This window comes from Eschrichtius robustus, chromosome 2 (genome assembly GCF_028021215.1).
Source record: "Eschrichtius robustus isolate mEscRob2 chromosome 2, mEscRob2.pri, whole genome shotgun sequence".
In the NCBI taxonomy this organism is placed as follows: domain Eukaryota; kingdom Metazoa; phylum Chordata; class Mammalia; order Artiodactyla; family Eschrichtiidae; genus Eschrichtius; species Eschrichtius robustus.
Genome location: NC_090825.1, coordinates 33,675,592 through 33,692,420, shown reverse-complemented (window position 1 = coordinate 33,692,420; position 16,829 = coordinate 33,675,592). Strand labels below are relative to the sequence as shown.

Here is a 16,829-nt window from a genome sequence, read left to right as displayed (position 1 = left end):
CCACACTAAAGTCAGAGTTAAAAAAATTTTTTTTCTAACAGTTAATTTTTTCAACTCTGTAATATATGCATAAAGTTTAAAACCAAAATGTTACAAAAGAGTACATAGGGAAAAGTCTGCACTTTGCACCTCTCAGTCACCCAGTTTGCCTTCCCAAAGGCACCATAGCTATCAATTCCCTTGGTAAAGATTGTATTTCTATTTATTTATTTATTTATTTATTTATTTATTTTTGGCTGTGTTGGGTCTTCGTTTCTGTGCGATGGCTTTCTCTAGTTGTGGCAAGTGGGGGCCACTCTTCATCGCAGTGCGCGGGCCTCTCACCATCGCGGCCTCTCTTGTTGCGGAGCACAGGCTCCAGACGCGCAGGCTCAGTAGTTGTGGCTCACGGGTCAAGTTGCTCCGCGGCATGTGGGATCTTCCCAGACCAGGGCTCGAACCCGTGTCCCCTGCATTGGCAGGCAGATTCTCAACAACTGCACCACCAGGGAAGCCCAAGATTGCATTTCTAAAAGGCATCTACTTCACATCTTCCCATGGCTCACCACTGTCTGTAAGAAAATGGTGAAACTGGGAAGCACATATGAGGCTTCTCAGGGTTTTGTCCTGTTTCTCTCTCATTTCTTCTAGTCAGTCCCTCTATCCATCCAGATTTTGTCTGCTGTAAGCATTTTGCTCTTCCCTAAAAAGTCTAAGGCTTCCTTCCCTCTGTGATTTTGTATATTCTGTTTCTCTCACCTGGGATGCCTTCCCCAAGTTCCTTCATCCCCCATGCCACCCTTTTCTTTGAGTACAAAGTACTCTTAATACTCCTCTAAATATGTTCAATTTTAAAAGACTTTGTGGACTTCTGCAGATAAAGGTTATGCCCTTGTCTCATGAAGCCCTTTTAGGACCATATGTATATATATTTTTATTATAGCACCTATCACATTGCTTGGCCATGTCAAAGGCAGTAGTATGTTCCTTTGTTTTTTGAGTCCTCAGAGTTTAGCAATCTACCTAATACCTAGTTGTTGTTGAATAAATATTGAATATTAGTTACAATGTAACTACTACTAAGGATATATTAGGCTGCATTAATAGCAACACAGTACTTAAAATTTTTAGTTCTGGCCACCACATATACAGATAGATGTTGAGGAAGTATAGCATCTCCCTGACAATGTATGGTTTACTAACACTGTGATGGCCTTAACAAGAAAAGACTAAGAGAGTGCACAGCTCCCTTAGAATCTCTGAAGGGCTAAAGAGGAAGCAGCTGACAACAAACTAGTGAGTTTCCCCATGAGACCAGAGGTTCTCCACCACAGTGTTGGGTCATCTTGGTTTTTCTTCATCAGTGCTGAGATGTATTGTAACTTATTTGCGCCAGTAAAAGTTAAAGTACTGAAATTTGATAACAATTTACTTTTCCCCCTCCTAAACTAGACTGGATTCAAGGTTACTTCTACAAAGTCACTCCTGCCCACTTCTATTCCAATATACTTTGTTGAGATAGGGGTACAACTGATGGGTCCGGAAACTGGGTATAAGTCACAGTTTACCTTATCTTTACTTCCCCCCCGGAAGAATGCTGAACATGTGAATGTTATCTATTGTGGGGTTGGGGGGATACAGAGAACTGCCCTCCTAGATTATGAGCTCCTCCAGGGTAGGGACCATGACTTTTCATTTTGTGTCTACCCATAGTGTCTGGGTGGAAGAAAATGTGACAAAAACTTTTAAAAAGGACTGAAGGAAAGAGAAAAAGCAAAGGAATAAAGGAGGTTTATCATTTACTTTCTTAGAAATTGTTAATTGAATTCCATTTTTAACTCAACATAAGAAACAAAAAAAAAACCCATTAATAAAAGCTGCTTAGGGACTTCCCTGGTGGTGCAGTGGTTAAGAATCTGCCTGCCAATGCAGGGCACACGGGTTCGAGCCCTGGTCCAGGAAGATCCCACATGCTGCAAAGCAACTAAGCCCGTCCGCCACAGCTACTGAGCCTGCGCTCTAGAGCCCGCGAGCCACAACTACTGAGCCCTCCTGCCACGACTGCTGAAGCCCGTGCGCCCAGAGCCGGTGCTCCACAGCAGGAGAAGCCACCGCAATGAGAAGCACGTGCGCCGCGGCGGGGAGTGGCCCCCAGCTCGCCGCAGCTGGAGAGAGCCTGCGCGCAGCAAGGAAGACCCAACACAGCCCCAAAATAAATAAAGAAAAAAAAACTGCAGAAACTCACATGACAAACAGTAAAGGTGAAGAAACAACAGAGTAAAAATTACAACAGTAACCACTGCCTGCCCCCCAAATATCTCAGTAATCAAATATTTCTTAACTTTTTGGCTCTTCAAAATATGTGCAGTCCATAATACAGTAGGAACTGATTATCTATCCAAGGCTAGTTGTAAATGTCCTCTGATTATCTGATGTAATTCTAAGCTCAAAGGCTTTTGCCTCTCCTGCAGTACCTTGCTTGGAACAAAGCTGTGCTTAATGCATATTACTTTTATTTCATAAATATAAAGTATATAAAAACCAGAAGAGTTGAGTAACTTTCACTGGGAAGGAAAAAGAACATTTTTAGTCTTTTTCTCTTTTATATTATTTTCATGAAGAGTCTAACTCTTTGCCCATTGACACCTGTCCAAATGCTATGACACTGCAAAACTGAGATCACATAAACTTTTTTTGGACACTTGATTTTGCCCATGTTAAAGGAATATAATTGAGTAACACACTCACTTAAAATTCTATTACAAATAAGCATACTTTCTTTACTCCCCCTGTGATATGCCATGATCCCATCTGTATAGACTTTTACTCACTGAAAGTACAATAAATATTTGTCGATTGATTTGGTTGATGCAACTGTAAGCCTTGTTTTCAGTTCAAAGTCTACATTTTACTGATAATCTAAACATATTAATTCCTATACATCCAAATGTCTGGGTAGCATCCTGCTTCCCGAACACACACACATTCACCCTTAATCCCAACCTGCTCCTTCCAACAGAGCTTGTCGTGGGGAGGACATTTCAGGAGGGCATCCAGCAGGAGGAAAGACCAACATCTCTCGCTTCTTGAGCTGTCGAGGTGCCCAATAGCAACTTAGTGGCTCAAAGTAAAAAAGAGCAGCGCGGGTGGCGGGTGGGGTGGAGGAAAAGGAAACTTCATCAAAGATGCAAGGGACAACTCCCAGGGGCTTATAGATTCCATCCGAACAGGAAAAACGAAAAGGTTAGAAAACAGTGGCAGGGTGGTGTCTCCAGCCATGTTTCAATTCACGCTGCACTGATAACAAGCCACATATCTGCCTTACCCAAGCAACTTCCCCAGTGCCCATCTCCCCACCTTGGAACAGGAAGGGCAGCGGTCCCCACGACTCCGGAGTAATAATTAGGGGAGACCACTGCCTGCAGAGACTCCGCCAGAGGAAAGGAACCGAAGGGCTGCGGCCCTTCTCTGCAATCCAGGAAGCCCCCTCCCGCGCGCAGGTGGGGGGGCGTCCCATGCCGCAAGGATGCAGGGCATGGAGCGGGGTACCGGGGCCCCTCCCAGAGACCCCCGCCAGCCCCGCCAGGGGGAGTGTCTGCGCCCGACGGCCGGCTGCGGGGACACGGCGGACGGCGCAGGGCGGCGGCTCGGCGGCGCGGCTCCCCTCCCGCGTCCCCACCCTCTCCCCGCCCGCCCCCGGCGCGGCCCTGCCCGCCCCCTCCGCCCCCTCCCGCGGCGCCATGCGCAGACTCAGTTCCTGGAGAAAGATGGCGACAGCCGAGAAGCAGAAACACGACGGGCGGGTGAAGATCGGCCACTACATCCTGGGAGACACGCTGGGGGTCGGGACGTTCGGCAAAGTGAAGGGTGAGGACCTCCGGGGCAAGGCTCGGCCCCAGCCCGGGATCCGGGTGACTTCCGCCTTTCGCATCTCTTCATCCTCCCCCGCCCCTTGCGTTCCTCGTCCCCCGGGCTCGGCAGTCCCTGTCCCGGCTCCTGCCGGAGTAGAGCCGGAGGCCACGGCGGGACTGCGGAGCGGCGCCCCCAGGGCGGGCGGGGGTAGGGTGGGGACTGGTCGCCATGGCGACGGTGCGACGGCCAGAGGGGCTCGTCCGTGCGAGGGGCGGGGATGCAGAGGTGCGAACTTTCCCAGGCCGGACGGTCGGGGGCTGCACTACCCGCTCCCTTAGCCGGGTGGGGGCGCCGGGGTCTTGGCCGGGAGCCCCGGCGAGGCGGCCCGCCGTTCGTCCTAGCTGTGATCCCTCGGCTCAGGGCCAGCCCATCGGTTCCCTGGCCGTCCTCGGCATTGTCCATATTTCCGTCCTCTTCAGAAGGCTGTTGACTTACCTGCCCTGGCTGATTCTCAAGTGTGAAATGTGCTCCCCCGAAGTAAGGTTGCTTTGGGGAGTAGTTTACAGAGTTTAAAAAAAAAAAAAAAAAAGGCCATCTCGTCGGAAAGGATCACTAATTTTTTTCGGAGCAGTTAATGAATATAACTGTTCCTCCATGTATTTGCGATCCTTGGTTTATGGTCTGAATGCAGACGCCGTGCCTTCAGTGTTTCTGAATTACCAAACCTGGTAGGCAGTGCAGATTTTGCTTCCAGATAGTGTTTATTAATTCATTGATGCAGTTAGTTTCCGTTTATTTTCACAGGATATCTATATTTTTAATAAATAGTTTTATGTACATTACTTGAAAAAAAAATTTTTTTAAAGAAAAGTGGAATCGCTTACCCTTGTTTCAATACAGTATTCTGGAAATAACAAACTTGCTCTCCAGTCCACCAATGCTGGCACAAAAAGTTTAATTGCAAATTTTGTGAGGCATAAATATTTTTTCTTCAAAATATTTGACGTTGTTATTAGGGATGTAGAGGAAGGAAGTATGGAACTGATAGAAATAATTCATGCATTGGCTTTGGATAAATAGCCTGTGACTTGAATATACTAAGCTCTTGGTAAATATTTGACTTGAAAGGGAAAAAAGTTTGTGAAAGTCTGTACAGTGAATTAACTAACTGAGCCTTGCTCTATCGGAGCTAAATAAACATTTTCTGATTTTATCTAGGGATGGAAGAGAGGAGAGCCCTTCCTTCTCTTGCTCTTTCTGAGTCATAGAACTGGAAAATTGCTGTATAGCCCACAGGGAAGCAACTGCCTAAACCTTCTTAAGAAAATCAGCAAGGCCAACAATGTAAGAAAGTAAGAAGCAAATGCCAGAATAGGGTAATAACAGCCATTAGGGTGGGTCTGTATTAGGCCAGTAAGATGTTTCTGTGCTTTTGAAGTTATTTATTTTTGGCGATGTTGTCTCTTTACTTGTTAGCGATTACAAACTTTCAGTTTATAAGTATTTGTAAGAAATACTCATTAACGCCACCCAAATAGTAATGACAGTTTTGATGCCTTCACCCCTCCCAGAGTTCTGTTTGGATTAGGATACTCATTGTTTTCCCAATATAGACCTGAGCAGAGTCAGGTCTCACTTTCTTATTGGCTAGGTGGCTTTTGGCCTGGCTGATAGGAAAGCAAGAGGATATTTCTCATTTCCTGGGTTTGATCTGTGATGTGGCTGTGCCTTGAATCCCTCCAGCGACTGCTATTCCTTAACCTTCACTCCTCCACATGTGCTTCTCTTGAAATACCACACACTGTCAAAGTCAACAATCTCTCCAAATATAGAAAGGCCAGTATTAGTCAAAGGATCATAGGTTTTACAGATATGGTTCATTTGTTCATAAATACATTAATTGATGGTGGTCAAAATCTTCAACCAGTGTATTTTTTAAAGTTGTTAAACAGTTGGGATGCTTTCTGCCTCGAATAAGAAAATGCAACTCAGCCTAGCCAAGAACATCTCTTTCTGTGGTTCTCTGTCCAGAGCAAGGAAGCCCCAGCATAGCCCTCATGAGTCTCATTGGCTCAATCAGTCCCTCTGGCCAGGGATACCATGTGCTAACTGGCTTAGGTTTGTGTTCCTATAAGTAGGCACTAGCAGGGGAGATGGTATTACCCTTAGAGGAATATGGCCCACTCTTGGACGTGTGTTGTGTGTGGGGGACATCTTCTTCTGAAGTACTTGAATAGTATGGGGGGACAGAGTAGATACCTACACAGAAATGGTTTTTTTTTAGAAGAGAGGAAGGGGGACATAGCTGCCCAGTGAGCAAGCAAAAATAGCCACTGTAGTGGTGACGATGGTAACTTACAGTAGCCAAGAATTTGACAAGAATTCTTATAAATTATATGATTAGCTACATATTTCAATGGAGACAATTTGGATTAGATAGAGGTTTTAAAATTAGTCATACACATTGCTAAATTTAACATAGAAAAGGAGTCTAATGGAGGATGTGATACAGATATGCAGAAAAATTCCCGATATGGTATTCCATCTTATAGGAAACTTATTGGGGGGGCAGAGAGGACTTTAAATTCATATGAATTATTTTGTTTCTTGTTACAGGTTTAAAAAAAATCCTTTGGTAATTTAATGGTAACATTTTGAGGGGAAACTTTAAATAGACAACTAGGGTTAGTTTGGGATTATGCTTGAATTATCTTATTATTTCCAAGATACTTCCCCGCCCACCCCCTCCGGTTGTCAGGGTGTTAGTCTCCACTCCCTTGTGGTGTCTACTCTCCTTTCCTCCCAGGTAGAACAATTATAAAAGCATGGATGAACAGAGTCATGTTACTATTGCAGTAAATTTAAATGACAGTTTTTGTTAGTTTTCCAAAAGAAGATGCCTCTTTAGTAGGGTGGGTAGCCTTTGGCAAATGAGTTGTTTATACATACAATGGATTTATTAATTTGGTGAGTATTTCTATATAAAACTGCAATTTCAGATAAATAGGTGACTCTTCTAATGAATCAAAGAAGTTACTTAAAAGCTTCTTTAAGTAAAAAATCGATATGTGAATTAGAGCTATATATATCAGCATGGGTGAATTTCAAGTGTATAAGGTCAGGCCACAAAAACAAGAAGTTGAAGAATATATACAGTCATGTTATTCATATAAAATTTTAAAACATGCAAAAACACTCATGCATTACTGTTAGAAAAAATAAGGGGATAGTAGAACAAAGTATATAGTATTCCTACCATTTGTGTATAAAGAGCAGGGACAAATTAAAGTAAGTGTAACTACTTGCATATGTATAGAGTGTCTCTTTAAAGATACACACGAAACTGTTACATTAGTTGTTCAGGGGAGGGGAACTAGGTAGCAGGGGGACATGTCACTGTATATCTTTTTATAGTTTTGAATTGTGTAGTGCAGGTATTATGTATTCAAAAGAATATATAAAATTAAATTTGTAAAATAACCGTATGAAAAACATTGTTACTGTATCATTTATGGCTTCATACCTGTGGGAAAGACAAACACCACATTCAAGATAGTGGTAACCTCTAGGGAGAGAGAAAGGAGAAAGGAATCTGGGAGGAGTCAGACTGGGCTTCAGTTGCACCTGTAATGTTTTACTGCTTAAGCTGCTGTTGGGTGGAACATGGGTATTTGGTTTGCCTTTTGGGATGCCTGAAATGTTTGGTTAAGAAAAGGTACCTTTCTCACATTTCCACCTATAGCTTTTAAAATTCATCCCTCTCTAGGATTAAGTTATTTCCCTGCTACTTTTAGCAGTGAGATTTTTATTTTTTTCAATTTTAGAGTGAGAATGAAATGGTTGGGTGATTAGAATATCTTTAGTGAATATTTCCATCTTTGTGGCATCTCTTTATCAGTATTTAAAATTCTCTCTTTCAAAGTATGATCTTGTTTTACTTCAGGATTACATATCTGATTAGAAGAGCATCTGTTACACTGTTCTACAGTTAGACAAAGTTCCCTTTAGAAAGCGATAACGGGTTGTTAACTAATATTTAGTTGACTCATCTGCTGCTGTTGTTGTGCGGGAGACATTGTGAGTTCTGGTAACCTTTGCTGTGAATGACTCAAGTCTTCCATGGCAGAAATACCTGTCTTCCATTTCACTCAAAAGCAACATCTTAACATTACTGTAAAACAGTGACAGTCTGAAGAGTCACGTTTTGAGCTTTGGAAAAGGGGAGAAATATCTTAGTAACGCATACTCCTGACAAAGTCCATTTACTGCACTGATTGACTTACGGAGCAGCAGTTAATTTGGCTGCAACTGAGTTAAGTCACTGGAGGATCTTTAGCCTACTTTTGAGAAAACAGTTCAGGTTTTGATATTGTGCCAAGGCTTTTTTTCCCTTCCCACTGCACTTTGATGGTGGGGTAGAGCAGAGAGGTGCAAGACTTGGAATATTCCTAATTAGAAGACCTGTTCCAACTTGATCAGTTAATAGCTTTACTTCAACAAATTAATCTCCCAGAGCCTCATATTACCTGCATCCTAGGTTTATCGTGAGGATCGAATGTGATAATGTGTTTCCTAAGCTATAATAAGGTAACTATATTTTCAAAAATATTATGCTACTGAAATTCTAATGCTGAAGTATATTGGCAGTTGGGTTCAAGGCAGATATCTGTGTTCCTACAAGTAAGGAAAACATGACATATTATCTTATGGCCTTAAATTAGTAAGATTTTGCTGGGAAGAAAAAGGGAGAAAAATAATAAGAGATACTGCCTACTCTGAAAGAGAAAATACTTAGAGTCATCAGTGTTGGGACATATTTTAAAACTTTGGAGGGAAAAACCTGTATCCAGTTAAGACTGGGAAATACCAGGTTAAACGTTTGATAGGTTTCTTTATGGCAGGGCTCTTTAGAGCCATTACTGTGTTAATATGTATAATGAGTTTCCAAAAGGGAGAGCAGACATCCTTTCCCAGACTCCTTGATTATGAACTCTTTTTCTGTGGAGAGTCTCCAGTCCTAGTGTTTTGTAGAGCATACTTTAGAAAGTCTATTCTAATAATTTTAGTTTTATGATTTTTTTCTAGCCCATAGAAACTTAGAATCCTGAAATTAGAACATTGGACAGGAGGCTGTGAGTTGACTCCTGATAGGCTGTGAAGGATGAGACACAACTTCAAAAAGCAGAAAACCCTAGGAGCTGGAACATAATAGCCTGGGAGCAAGAAGTAACTCCCATGGATGTCACTGTGTGAGGGCATAGGGAGTAACTGATGCTCATACAAGGTGAACATTTGCTTGGTTCCCCGTCATCACTGTGTTCCATTTAAGAATTCTTGGATGGGACTTCCCTGGTGGCACAGTGGTTAAGAATCTGCCTGCCGAGCAACTAAGCCCATGCTCCACAACTACTGAGCCTGTGCTCTAGAGCCTGCGAGCCACAACTACTGAGCCTGTGTGCTGCAACTACTGAAGCCCATGCGCCTAGAGCCCGTGCTCCGCAACACGTGCACCGCAATGAGAAGCTCGCTCACTGCAATGAAGAGTAGCCCCTGCTCGCCGCAACTAGAGAAAGCCCATGTGCAGCAACAAAGACCCAACACAGCCAAAAATAAATAAATAAAATAAATAAATTTATTAAAAAAAAAAAAAGGAATCCGCCTGCCAATGCAGGGGACATGGGTTCAATCCCTGGTCCGGGAAGATCCCACATGCCGCGGAGCAACAAAGCCCGTGTGCCACAACTACTGAGCCTGCGCTCTAGAGCCTGTGAGCCACAACTACTGAGCCTGTGAGCCACAACTACTGAAGCCCACGCGCCTAGAGCCCGTACTCTGCAACAAGAGAAGCCACCACAATGAGAAGCCCACGCACTGCAATGAAGAGTAGCCCCCGCTCGCCGCAACTAGAGAAAGCCTGCGCACAGCAATGAAGACCCAACGCAGCCAAAAATAAATAAATTTATTTAAAAAAAAAAGAATTCTTGGACATGTGTAGTTCAGTTTAGAAAACCTGTTTTCAAAAAAGATTACTTTTGTTAACTTGTTGATTTTAATGTTGAATATCATAAACCTATCAGTTTCCTAGGGCTGCAGTAACAAAGTACCACAAACTGGGTGGCTTAAAACAACAGAAAATTGTTTTGGAGTTCTGGAGGCCATAAGTCCGAAATCAAGGGTTTAGTAGGGTTACACTCCCTCTGAAGGCTTTAGGGGAGAATCTGTTTCTTGCCTCTTCCAGCTTCTGGTGGCTCCTGGTGTTCCTTGGCTTGTGGTAGCAAAACTCCATTCTCTGCTCATCTTCACATGGCCCCATTTGTGTGTGTGTGCCTGTGTTCTCTCCTTTTCTTATAAGGACACCAGTCATTAGACATAGAGCCCACCCTACATCTAGGATGATTTCATCCTGAGATCCTTAACTAAGTACACCCCCAAAGACCCTATTTCCAAATAAGATCCCATTCTGTGGTTATAGTAGATGTGAGTTTGTGGGGAGGGGGACACTTTTCAACCCACTGCACTTGCCATTACAGTTTATGTGCTTTTATTTATTTATTTATTTGGCCATGGTGCACAGCTTGCGGGATCTTAGTTCCCTGACCAGGGCATGAACCCAGGGCCTGAACCCAGGGCCTGGCAGTGAAAGCCCTGAGTACTAACCACTGGACCGCCAGGGAAATCCCTATGTGCTTTTAGTTTTATGTTCTTAATTTCTCCCTTATGATGCAGTCATCCCTCAGTATCTGTGAGGGATTGGTTCCAGGAGTCCCTGAGGATACCAATATCTGTGGATGCTCAAGTCCCTTATATTAAGTGACATAGTACAGTCGGCCCTCCATTCCCTCAGGTTCTGCATACGGGGATAGGGAGGCTGAATGTTTATTTACTGAAAGAAATCCTAGTATAAATGGACTCTTGCAGTTCAAACCCATGTTGTTCAAGGATCAATTGTACTTTCTGAGTAACTTTTAAACTGGTTTAATAGAATGAATAAAATGTCTTCTTTGATATCTTGTTTTAAAACATTGAAATCAATAGGAAGCAGGTTTTTATTAGACTGGATTTATTTTTCTTATACAAGAAAAAGGTCATAGTAGCAGTGTCTGGCACATAGTAGGTGCAGGTGCTCAATAACTATTTCTTAAATATATGAATGAATTTTTAGAATAAGTCTTATTAGTACGGGGAATTCAGTCTATTATTCTTTTCAAAACTATAAGACTGTAAATTAAGGGTTCTGCTTATATGTTCAACTTCTACTATTTATGTTTTATTAAAAGGATATTTAGTATTATTATACTATGTAATATTCTTTTGAGGATTATCTTTTTAAAAATATCACGTTTCACTTACCCTTTTTGGAAAAAGCACAAGTTTTTGAGACAGATCTGGCTTTGTATTTTTGCTTTGTCAGTCACTAGCTGTGTAACTTTGGGCAAGTTATTTCATCTTCCTGTGCCTCAGTTACTTGTAAAGTGTTGCTAATAATACTAGTCTTCCAGGGTTGTTGAGAGTTAGAGTCAGTATGTTTGGGTACAAAGTGGGTATGTCATGAATATTAACTAGTGAGTTGTATACCTTAATTATAAATCAACTAGATTTATATTTTAAAAAGTAGTAGTCATTTAAAAAAATCTGATTTCAACTTAAGTCAAATGAACCTGTTTTCACCTCTGTGCTCTTCTATGACAGAATAAGTGTTTCTATAGTTTTTGTGTAGTAGGTGAAATCCCTGTCAAGGACTTGGCACTATGTATATATATATGTCTAGCAATATTATGTTGAAAATTAACCAAAGTTAGGAAATGGGTTGAACTTTGGAAGCTAGAAATCTCTGGTATTGATGGGATGGAGGAGGATGGAGCAGGTTAGTGAAATTGAAGCTTACAGGGATGGAAACTAGATGCATAGAAATTACAACTATTATTTATTTAGTACTTATTATATACCTGGATCTAAGTGGATAAAAGGGACAAATCAAAGAGCTGAGATAAGATTGGCTATATAGGATTAAAACAGAAAATTTAGGACTGATTAGCTAGGAATGGGGGACAGGTTTGGGAGCAATGGAAAACAAATAACCCTAAATAGCAATAGCCATCCTTTGCTTTATTGAGCACTTAACTGTGCCGGTCACTATGGAAAGTGCTTTACAAAGCCTACTTCATGTCACCCTTATGGAGTATGTGGTATTCTGATTTTGAATAGAAGGTTGAAGTAATTTAACTTGTTCAAGTCAAACATTTAGTAAATACCTTCATGCAGGACCAAAACCCAGGTCTTTGTGATGGCAAAGCCCATGCTCTGTACGCAGGTTGCCTTCTCATGTGGAAGTGGAATTGGGTGCTTAGCCCTACTCCTGAAAAAGATGAATCTGTTAATACCTATCATTGTTTTTTCCTTCTCTTTGAAATTTTTCTTAATTGAAAAGAATATTAAAAAGTAAGTAAAAATTGAAAAAAAGATCAGTGTAGAATAACTTTTAATTATGGTACATTATCATTTTTATGTAAATATTTTTGTATAGCTGGAAAATGTAGAATACATATACAATTTTTGTTTGTTCTCTTCATGTTTATGAGAGCTCTTCATGTAGTTTTTCTATGAGAGTCTGTTATGTTGGAATGACAATATATTAAACCGTTCTCTGAAATTGGTCATTTAGGTTAATTGCAGTATTTGTTCTTACATAAGACACTGTAATAAACATATTTATGCACATTTTTTCATTTACTTAATTCTAAGTTAAATTACAAGTAGAGGAACAACAAATTTAAAAAAAAATGAAATAGCACCCTTAATGCTATTCTAGGACATTAATTGCCCTTTTATTGCCCTAAAATGTACTGTTGGTTTACACAGCCATGAAAAAGGAATTATTATACTAACATTCCATTAAAAGAACCAAACTGTTGGGACTTCCCTGGTGGTGCAGTGGTTAAGACTCCGCACTCCCAACGCAGGGGGCCTGGGTTCTATCCCTGGTCAGGGAACTAGATCCCACATGCATGCAGCAACTGGGAGTTTGCATGCTGCAACTAAGGAGCCTGCCTGCCACAACTAAGACCCAGTGCAACCAAATAAATAAATAAATATTAAAACAAAAACAAAAAAACCCAAACTGATCATGTACTCTGCCTACTGACTTAGTTTGGAATGTCTGTGTACGTGTGAGAATTTGAATGATATCTTTACAGTTGTTGTCATGACACCTTCCCCCTCCCTGACATTGTCTTAATTTTTGTTTGAATATTTATGCGATCACACTTTTGTGATTTCTTCCACTGTTTCAAAAGTGAAGAAGTTATGCCTCTATACTTCTAATTAATTTATAATTTGATGAAATGCTCAAGTTTTAGAAAAAAGTTGAGCTATACCTTGATTATCTTGTGATTGATTTCATTCTGTTTATTCTGCCTTTAGTTTTCTTTGGGGGGACGTCTGTTATTTATAGGTGGAATGATATTCTACTCCTTATTACTCATGAGTTGAATTTTACTTGATTCCCTATGCCTTGTCTATCACCTTCCCTCCTACTCTTGCTAATTTCTTCCTAACTTTTTGGTATGTGCTCCATAAAATTTTCTGTCACATATCTGCTGCAACTTACTGCTTTCTAAATGATTTTAGTTGTTCTGTTGTAGTTTGTCTTGCACTCTCTTATTTCATAACTTCTTTATTTTCTTATCACCATGAAATAGTTAATGATTTTCCTAAAACATTCACATATTTCTCAAGTGAGCATTATTAATGTCCATTCTTTTTGTTTGCTTGTTTAATTCTTTTGTACTCGTTTTGGTGTTTCTTACCTTACGGTTACTTTGGTCCTCTTCAGAGGCCAGGAAGGTCCCAGGGACCCAGACTGCTTTCCATTGGTACTTTCCCTGGCAGCGTTAACTGGCGTATAGAAGGGGCTCCATATATATGGCCAAATGAATGAATTTGAGAGAAAGCTTTGAATCTCCTATCCCAGGTCCTTATTTAATGACAGAGTGTACATCAAGAGTTTCAGATAAGCCCTGATTGTTTCTTAAAGTTAATTGGGGTTGAAAATAAGTTAAGCAGAGTATGGTATAAGAGGAGAGTGGTCAATGAATTGGAGTTTCATCAACCAGTTGGTGAATTGGGTGATGAATTGGAGTTTAGACCCAAATGGATTCTGCCAATATTAACTGGTATTGTTGCTGTTTCCCAGTTCTGTTTCGGTTGTGCAGTTAATGGGAAAAGGTTCCTACCAAGCCATGCTTGGAGTTTTGGGGGGGGGTAGTTGGGACAGATGAGATGAGTACTTACTCGGTATCAATAAATTAGGTCTCAGAAAGAAGATACTTCCTGAATTTGGGTTTAACAGTCAAGTTGACTCCACTTAATCACATCTGATTGGTACTGGAGACTGGAGAAAACCTTATCAGAAATTAGAATGTGCTTGATCTCTACAGTTCATTTCAGCTGTGACTATAGGTTTTTCTTCCTCACTGATTTCATACATATTTTAATGATGTTTTGATGGAAATATATCCAGTGTATTCTGTTACCGTGCCATCTTTCAGGAAGCTTCTATAATTTCTTAGCTATGAATGGTTCTTTTTTTTTTTTTTTTAATTGAGGTATAGTTGATTTACAGTATTATATTCATTTCAGGTATACAACAGTAATTCAAAATTTTTATAGATTTATACTCCATTTAAAGTTAATATAAAATGTTAGCTATATTCCCTGTGCTGTACAATATATCCTTGTAGATTATTTATTTCATATTGATACACAGTTTGTACCTCTTCATCCCCTACCTCTGTCTTGCCCCTCCCCACTTCCCTCTCCCCACTGGTAACCACTAGTTTGTTCTCTATATCTGTGAGTCTGTTTCTGTTTTGTTATATTCACTAGTTTGTTTTATTTTTTAGATTCCATGTATAAGTGATGATATACAGTATTTGTCTTTCTGTCTGACTTATTTCATAGCAGAATACCCTCCAGGTGCATCCATGTTGTTGTAAATGGCAAAATGTCATTCTTTTTTATGGCTGAGTAATATTCCATTGTGTGTATTTGGAGATATATATATATATATATATATATATATATGAACATTGGGGTGCATGTATCTTTTCGAATTAGTGTTTTTGTTTTCTTCAGATATATACCCCAGGAGTGGGATTGCTGGATCATATGGTAGTTCTACTTTTAGTTTTCTGAGGAACCTCCATACTATTTTCCATAGTGGCTGCACCAATTTGCATTCCCACCAGCAGTGTACAAGGGTTCCCCTTTCTCCACATCCTTGCCAACATTTGTTATTTGTAGACTTTTTGATGATAGCCATTCTGACAGATGTGATGTGATATCTCATTGTGGTTTTGATTTGTATTTCTCTGATGATTAGCAATGTTGAGCATCTTTTCATGTGCCTATTGGCCAGCCATGGATGGTTTTGAGATTAGTTGAACTATACAAATGGTACTTACAAGAGAAGTTAGAGATTCCCTTTACATTGTAGTAGTTTAAAAATGGCACTTTTTGGAGATTAATCCTTTGTCAGTTGCTTCGTTTGCAAATATTTTCTCCCATTCTGAGGGTTGTCTTTTCGTCTTGTTTATGGTTTCCTTTGCTGGGCAAAAGCTTTTAAGCTTTTCATTAGGTCCCATTTGTTTATTTTTGTTTTTATTTCCCTTTCTCTAGGAGGTGGGTCAAAAAGGATCTTGCTGTGATTTATGTCATAGAGTGTTCTGCTTATGTTTTCCTCTAAGAGATTTAAAGTGTCTGGCCTTATATTTAGGATTTTTTTTTTTTACATTTAGGTCTTTAATCCATTTTGAGTTTATTTTTGTATATGGTGTTAGGGAGTGTTCTAATTTCATTCTTTTACATGTAGCTGTCCAGTTTTCCCAGCACCACTTATTGAAGAGGCTGTCTCTTCTCCACTGTATATTCTTGCCTCCTTTATCAAAGATAAGGTGACCATATGTGTGTGGGTTTATATCTGGGCTTTCTATCCTGTTCCATTGATCTATATTTCTGTTTTTGTGCCAGTACCATACTGTCTGGATTACTGTAGCTTTGTAGTATAGTCTGAAGTCAGGGAGCCTGATTCCTCCAGCTCCGTTTTTCTTTCTCAAGATTGCTTTGGCTATTCGGGGTCTTTTGTGTTTCACAGTTTGCCAACAAACACATGAAAGGATGCTCAACGTCACTAATCATTAGAGAAATGCAAATCAAAACTGCAATGAGGTATCACCTCACACCGGTCAGAATGGCCATCATCAGAAAATCTACAAACAGTAAATGCTGGAGAGGGTGTGGAGAAAAGGGAACCCTCTTGCACTGTTGGTGGGAACGTTAATTGATGCAGCCACTATGGAGAACAGTACGGAGGTTCCTTAAAAAACGAAAAAGAGAACTACCATATGACCCAGCAGTCCCACTACTGGGCATATACCCGGAGAAAACCATAATGCAAAACGAGTCATGTACCACAATGTTCATTGCAGCACTATTTACAGTAGCCAGGATATGGAAGCAACCTAAGTGTCCATTGACAGATGAATGGATAAAGAAGAAGTGGCACATATATATAATGGAATATTACTCAGCCATAAAAAGAAACGAAATTGAGTTATTTGTAGTGAGGTGGGTGGACCTAGAGTCTGTCATACAGAGTGAATTAAGTCAGAAAGAGAAAAATACTGTATGCTAACACATATATATGGAATATAAGAAAAAAAATGGTTCTGAAGAACCTAGGGGCAGGACAGGAATAAAGACGCAGTCATAGAGAATGGACTTGAGGACATGGGAAGGGGGGAGGGTAAGCTGGGACAAAGTGAGAGAGTGGCATGGACATACATACACTAACAAATGTAAAATAGATAGCTAGTGGGAGGCAACCGCATAGCACAGGGAGATCAGCTTGGTGCTTTGTGACCGCCTAGAGGGGTGGGATAGGGAGGGTGGGAGGGAATCTCAAGAGGGAGGAGATATGGGGATATATGTATATACATATA

The 16,829-nt window shown here is 40.6% G+C and overlaps 1 protein-coding gene across 3 annotated transcripts in view; it reads left to right on the top strand.

The window, feature by feature from the left end:
- Positions 1-3,719: 3,719 nt before the first annotated feature.
- Positions 3,720-16,829, top strand: part of PRKAA1 (protein kinase AMP-activated catalytic subunit alpha 1) — a 44,176-nt gene continuing 31,066 nt past the window's right edge. For 2 of the 3 annotated variants that reach the window (XM_068535282.1, XM_068535281.1), the window contains exons 1-2: positions 3,744-3,846; positions 5,050-5,175. Coding sequence is in view for 1 of the 3 variants with exons in the window: in XM_068535280.1 (XP_068391381.1) it covers positions 3,720-3,846 (127 nt within the window). In the remaining 2 variants the exon portion in view is untranslated. Of the gene's footprint in view, positions 3,847-5,049; positions 5,176-16,829 lie in introns of all 3 variants that reach the window. The other variant, XM_068535280.1, reaches the window with a different exon arrangement.